Here is a 7,215-nt window from a genome sequence, read left to right on the forward strand (position 1 = left end):
CCCAGAGTCCCTTGTTTTTGTCCTTCTCCTGTGAGCATGGAGAGGGACGAGGTGTCTGCTGCGAGTTAGATAAATAGCTAGGCCCTGTTTTACTTTCCCATCTAGATGTCTGGTGTTTTGAATGAAGTCTTTTGTTACTTTTGAAGCTTGGCCTAATGGCTCTGCTGCTAGCACTCAAAGCTTCTGATCTGTTGCTGTTACTGCTTTGTCTTTACGAATGCTTTTTCCTTTATTGCAGATCCCCTCCCAACACAACCCTCTTAGGCCCTGTTTACTTTCCAGTCTCATTATTTAGTTATTTAAGTGACATCTTATATAATTTTTCAAAGCTTTGGCAGCTCGATTACTCTACTGCTGGCACTCGAAGCTTCTGAACTGCTGCTGTTGCTGCTTTACGTTTTTGCAAATCTCCTCCCAACAAAATCCTCTTTGGCTCTGTTTACTTTCCAGTCTCATTATGTAGTTCTTTGAATGATGTCTTCCGTAATTTTGCAAAGCTTTGGAAGCTCACTGGCTCTACTGCTGGCATTCGAATCTTCTGAACTGCTTCTGTTGCTGCTTTACGTTTTTGCAAATCCACTTCCAACACAATCCTCTTAGGCCCTGATTACTTTCCAGTCTTGCTGTGTAGTTCTTTGAGTGACATCTTCTATAATTTTTCAAAGCTTTGGGAGCTCAATGACTCTATTGCTAACATTTGAAGCTTCTGAACTGCTGCTATTGCTGCTTTACATTTTTGCTAATCTCCTCCCAACACAACCCTCTTAGGCCCTGTTTACTTTCCAGTCTTGTTATGTAGTTCTTTAAGTGACATCTTCTCTAATTTTTCAAAGTTTCGGAAGCGCAATGGCTCTACTGCTAGCATTCAAGCTTCTGGACTGCTGCTGTTGCTGCTTTGCCTTTACGAATGCTTTTTGCTTTTTTACAGATCCCCTCCCAACACAACCCTCTTAGGCCCTGTTTACTTTCCAGTCTCATTATGTAGTTCTTTGAGTGACATCTTCTATAATTTTTCAAAGTTTTGGGAGCTCTATGACTCTACTGCTAGCATTTGAAGCTTCTGAACTGCTACTGTTGCTGCTTTACCGTTTTGAATGTTTTCCCCTGTTGGAGATGCTGACTGCCCCCGAACTGTGTGCCATGTCACCCTCTTTCCCTCTTCCTCTTCTTCCCACAGCAATCCTTTGAGAAGCAGGGTTTCCACACTGGGACCCCGGCGGCCTCCTTCAATCTGCCCTCGGCCCTAGGCAGCGGTGGACCCATCAACCCGGCCACAGCGGCAGCCTACCCGCCGGCGCCCTTCATGCACATCCTGACCCCGCACCAGCAGGCCCACTCCCAGATCTTGCACCACCACCTGCAGCAGGATGGGCAGGTAAGGCCCAAGGAAGCTCCGCCCCTCTCCCCAGGCCCCTGTTGACAACATTATTATTTTACTGACACAAAAATACAGTAAAATAATAATAATAATAAACTTATTATTAATTTATTATTATTATTTTACTGACACAAAAATACAGTAAAATAATAATAATAATAATAATAATAATAATAAACGCTATTTATTATTATTATTATTATTTAACAGTAATAAATAATTTATTATTATTATTATTATTATTATTATTATTTTCCTCCATCTGGACACTAGTCTCCTCTGGATGGAGCTTAGGCTCACATTGGCCTTTTGCGCTGCTGCATCACCCTCTTGGCTTATGTTCAGCTATTGTCAGGAGTCAATTTCTGACGGCATGAAGACATCACACATTCCCTCCGTGACATCCTGACTGAATCATCCTGGCTGCCTTTTCTCTCTGTGACATTTTGAAGTCAGCAGAGGGCGCTGGAAACCATGTATTGGAACTTTTGAAGCAACAAGCTCTCATAAGGAAACTGAGAAGAGGGGGAGATGGGTAGAAAAGGTGTATAAAAGGAAGTGGTGGTGGTTTTTTTGGTCGTGTCAGGAGAGACTTGAGAATCTGCAAGTCACTTCTGGTGTGAGAGAATTGGCCGCCTGCAAGGACGTTGCCCAGGGTGATTTAATGTTTTATCATCCTTGTGGGAGGCTTCTCTCATGTCCCCGCATGAGGAGCTGGAGCTGGTAGAGGGAGCTCATCCGCCTCTCCCCGGATTCGAACCTGCAACCTGTCAGTCTTCAGTCCTGTTGGCACAGGGGTTTAACCCCCTGTGCCACCACTGTGGTGGTGGTGGGAAAAAATCAGTAGTGTCTTAATATAAGACTGTAGGTTTTATATAGCAATATTAAATGATCACTCACAAGCCGGTTTTGCTTGGAAATGAATATATTGCTTGTATCTCTGCAGCAAAGAAAGACACTACCGACTTTAATGGTGGAAGTTACTCACCAACCTGTATGATCTCAAGAACTAAAAAAGGGAAAGTTGTGGGCAAAGTGGGTTTGGGCCTGACAGGGGTGGCAGGGAAAGTAGACATGCCATTTAGTGGGGTGCCGGATGTTTACCGCGAGTACCTGGATGTTTTTGATGAGAAGGAGTCCCCATTAGCTGCTCCTGTGCTGTTTAGACCAAAAAAGGATGGCACCTTGAGACTTTGTACTGATTTTAGAGGTCTGAATGCCATATGTATTTCAAACCAATACCCTATGCCTTTAGAGAAAGATATGTTGGGACATTTGTCAAAGGGAAGGATCTTCACGAAGTTGGATCTGAGGGAAGCCTATTTTCGGGTGAGAATAAAAAAAGGGGATGAATGGAAGACGGCATTTAAGTTTCCACGAGGGGCATTTCAGTACAAAGTGTTACCTTTCGGCTTGACTGGAGCTCCTCGAGTGTTCATTCAGATGATAAACGAGGTCCTACGCCCATTGTTGTATAAGGGAGGTTTGGTTTACTTAGATGACACCTTAATCTCTTTCCGAACGTTGGAGGAACACATTCCGCTAGTGAAGCAAGTGTTACAAAGCATAAGACAAGCACAGCTCTATGCAAAATTATCAAAGTGTGAGTTTCACAAAGAAAAACATAGACACCGGCAGCATCCACCTTAACTACGTTTCATGAGCTAATTTACATGAAAACACCTAATTAGCTTTGGCGCTCGAATATCTGCTGCCCTCACCCACTCAGAGTCATTGTATTAACACAAAAACACAGTAAAATAATAATAAACATTATTATTAGTATTATTAATTTATTATTATTATTATTTTAATAACACAGTAAAATAATAATAATAAACTCTTTATTATTATTAATAACAATAATAAATAATTTATTTTTATTATTATTATTATTTTCCTTCATCTGGACACGAGACTCCTGGATGGAGCTTAGGCTCGCATTGGCCTTTTGTGCTGCAGCGTCACCCTCTTGGCTTATGTCCAGCCATATATATTACTAAGTTCAAGCCATGGCTGTATTAATAACATAAAGGTATATAATAATAATGGTATTATATTACTATGGTCAAGCCATGGCTGTATTACTTTCCTCCATCTGGACACGAGACTCCTTTGGGAGCAGTCTAGAATCACGTTGGCCTTTTGCGCTTCTGCGTCACCCTCTTGGCTTATGTTCAGCTATAGATATTACTAAGTCCAAGCCATGGCTATATTAATAACATCAAGGTATATAGTAATAATGGTATTATATTACTATGGTCAAGCTGTGGCTGTATTATTTTCCTCCATCTGGACACTAGTCTCCTCTGGATGGAGCTTAGGCTTGCATTGGCCTTTTGCGCTTCTGCATCACCCTCTTGGCTTACGTTCAGCTATAGATATTACTAAGTTCAAGCCATGGCTGTATTAACACAAAAACACAGTAAAATAATAATAATAATAATAATAATAATAATAAACATTATTATTAGTATTATTAATTTATTATTATTATTATTTTACTGACACAATAACACAGTAAAATAATAATAATAATAAACTCTTTATTATTATTAATAACAATAATAAATAATTTATTATTATCATTTTCCTCCATCTGGACACTAGACTCCCCTGGATGCTTAGACTCGCATTTATTTATTTATTTATTAACTTTATTTGCATACCGCTCTTCTCAGCCCTGAGGCGACTCAGAGGGGTTTACAACAGTTTCGGTATACACAATACAAAATCATTAGGCATTTAAAAGCAATAGCATCACAAATCATTAAACATCAGCATCAATACATCACTACATCAATATAACAAATCCGTCAGGTCTCGTCAATGAAATCAGAATCCAAACTCATCCGATATTCCGTGTTTCGATATTCAGTCAGTCAATCACACTGCTTAGTCGAATGCCTGTTCAAACAGCCAGGTCTTTACTTTCCTCTGGAATGCCAGCAAGGAGGGGGTCGATCTGATATCTGCAGGAAGGGTGTTCCACAGTCGAGGGGCCACCACTGAGAAGGCCCTGTCTCTCGTCCCCGCCAGGTGCGCTTGTGAAGCCAGTGGGATCGAGAGCAGGGCCTCCCTAGATGATCTTAATGTCCTTTTGCGCTGCATTGGCCTTTTGCGCTGCTGCATCACCCTCTTGGCTTATGTTCAGCTATAGATATTACTAAGGTCAAGCCATGGCTGTATGACCTTTGTGTATCTGGACACGAGACTCCTTTGGGAGCAGTCTAGAATCACATTGGCCTTTTGCGCTGCAACGTCACCCTCTTGGCTCATGTTCAGCTATAGATATTACTAAGTTCAAGCCATGGCTAGATTAATAACATCAAGGTATATAGTAATAATGGTATTATATTACTGTGGTCAAACCATGGCTGTATTACTTTCCTTCATCTGGACACTAGACTCCTCTGGATGGAGCTTAGGCTGGCATTGGCCTTTTGCGCTGCTGCATCACCCTCTTGGCTTATGTCCAGCTATATATGTTACTGTGGTCAAGCCATGGCTGTATTACTTTCCTCCATCTGTACACGAGGCTCCTTTGGGAGCAGTCTAGAATCACACTGGCCTTTTGCGCTGCTGCATCACCCTCTTGGCTTATGTCCAGCTATATATGTTACTATGGTCAAGCCATGGCTATATTAATAACATCAAGGTATATAGTAATAATAATAATAATGGTATTATATTACTATTGTCAAGCCGTGGCTGTATTACTTTCCTCCATCTGGATGGAGAGTAGTCTCCTCTGGATGGAGCTTAGGCTAGCATTGGCCTTTTGCGCTGCTGCATCACCCTCTTGGCTCATGTTCAGCTATAGATATTACTAAGTCCAAGCCATGGCTATATTAATAACATCAAGGTATATAGTAATAATGGTATTATATTACTATGGTCAAGCCGTGGCTGTATGACCTTTGTGCATCTGGACACGAGACTCCTTTGGGAGCAGTCTAGAATCACATTGGCCTTTTGCGCTGCTGGGTCACCCTGTGGGATCCTGTTGAGTTTCTTGACTCACTCCCGGCCTTGTTGCCTTTCTCCTTTGGCAGAGCGGGACCGGTCAGCGCAGCCAGGGCAGCTCCATCCCGCAGAAGTCTCAGGCCAGCAAGTCGGCCTACAACAGCTACAACTGGGGCGCCAACTGAGCGGCGGCAGCAGCGGCGGCATCAGCGGGAGGCCACACTTCAACCCAACGACCGGCAGACGGACGGACGGACGAGCGACAGACAGACAGACAAGACGGACAGACGGACGAGCGAAAAGCCCCCCCCCTCCATCCACCCACCCACCCACATACCCACTCACCCATCCATCCATCCAGGAAGAGGAAGCGGCCCCATTTGCCCCCGAAGGAAGGAGGCGGGCCCCCCGAGCGCCTTGGCCCCAAGCCGGGCTCTGCAAATCATACGAAGCCCCTTGCCCCCCGCCCTGGGCCCCCTCCCCCCCTCCTCTTGTATGTAATATAGGATTTGTATCTTTTCATTTCTCCTCCTCTTTTGCTTTCTTCTTCCTTTCGTTCCGATTACGAGCCGTTTGTTCCGCCGGAGGGGCCTTTTTCTTTTTTTTTCCGTTTCCCTTTTCGGTTGTCGTTTTGTTTTTCTACTCCTCCCTTTTTCCCCGATCCCTTTTTCCGCCCCGATCAGATAAACAAACAACGAGACCGCGGATCCAAAGGAGTCAACACCCCCCCCCTTCCCCCCTCCCCCCCTTTACTATTAGGAATAAGAGCAGTAATTGATATGAACCGCGTTGTAAGATTAATTAGTTGAAGTGTTTTTTTTGTACTGTGTTCTAAATTTAATGGATAAATGTGTCTTGTATATAAAAATGAAAACCCCACTCTCTTGCTCCACGCCTCCCGAATTTCTTTCCCATTCCAACCTCCGGCAGGCGAAAGCGTCCGCACTGGCCGGATTGTTCCTAGTTTGCTCCCTATTGATGCTGCCGCGTCCAATGAGGAAGCTTGCGTCCACTACAAAGCTTGGCCGAGGCAGAGTTTTGGGCTTTCGAGTGGGAGAAGGGAGGCAGGATATAATCTGGGATGGGACAGGTTCATGCCTGCCGCCTGTTTAATTACTATTATCAGTATTATAACTTATTACTATTACTATTATTATTATTATTATTTATACTCCGCTTTTTCACTCCACAAGGAGACTCAAAGCAGCTATGTATCTATTATTATCTATTTATCTATCATTAGTATTACAATTTATAATAATAATAATTATTATTATTATTATTTATACGGTTTTTCCTCCACAAGGAGACTCAAAGTGGCTATGTATCTATTATCAGTATTAGAACATATTGTTATTATTATTATTATTATTATTATTACTATTATTATTATTTATACTCCACCTTTTCTCTCCATAAGGAGACTCACCTAAGTATCTATTATTATTATTATTTATCATTGGTATTACAATTTATTAATATTATTATTAATAGTAATAATAAAAATATTCCCCCTTTTTCTCTCCACAAGGAAACTAAAAGCTGCTATGTATCTATTATCAGTATTAGAACATATTATTATTATTACTATTATTATTATTTATACTCCACCTTTTCTCTCCATAAGAGACTCACCTATGTATCTATTATTATTTATTATTATTATTTATCATTGGTATTACAATTTATTAATATTATTATTAATCGTAATAATAATAATATTCCCCCTTTTTCTCTCCACAAGGAGACTAAAAGCTGCTATGTATCTATTATTATCTATTTATCTATCATTAGTATTACAATTATTATTATCTATTTATTATCATCATTATTATTATTATTATTATTATTATTATTATTATTATGCCCCC

The 7,215-nt window shown here is 41.3% G+C and overlaps 1 protein-coding gene across 1 annotated transcript in view; it reads left to right on the plus strand.

Moving 5' to 3' along the window:
• UBAP2L (ubiquitin associated protein 2 like) overlaps positions 1-6,231 on the plus strand; it is a 52,303-nt gene extending 46,072 nt beyond the window's left edge. The window contains exons 26-27 of the mRNA XM_060757947.2: positions 1,178-1,375; positions 5,434-6,231. Coding sequence (XP_060613930.2) covers positions 1,178-1,375; positions 5,434-5,529 — 294 coding nt within the window. The 3' untranslated portion in view covers positions 5,530-6,231. The remainder of the gene's footprint in view (positions 1-1,177; positions 1,376-5,433) is intronic.
• Positions 6,232-7,215: the final 984 nt, after the last annotated feature.

Source organism: Anolis sagrei, chromosome 12 (genome assembly GCF_037176765.1).
Source record: "Anolis sagrei isolate rAnoSag1 chromosome 12, rAnoSag1.mat, whole genome shotgun sequence".
Classification (NCBI taxonomy): Eukaryota; Metazoa; Chordata; class Lepidosauria; order Squamata; family Dactyloidae; genus Anolis; species Anolis sagrei.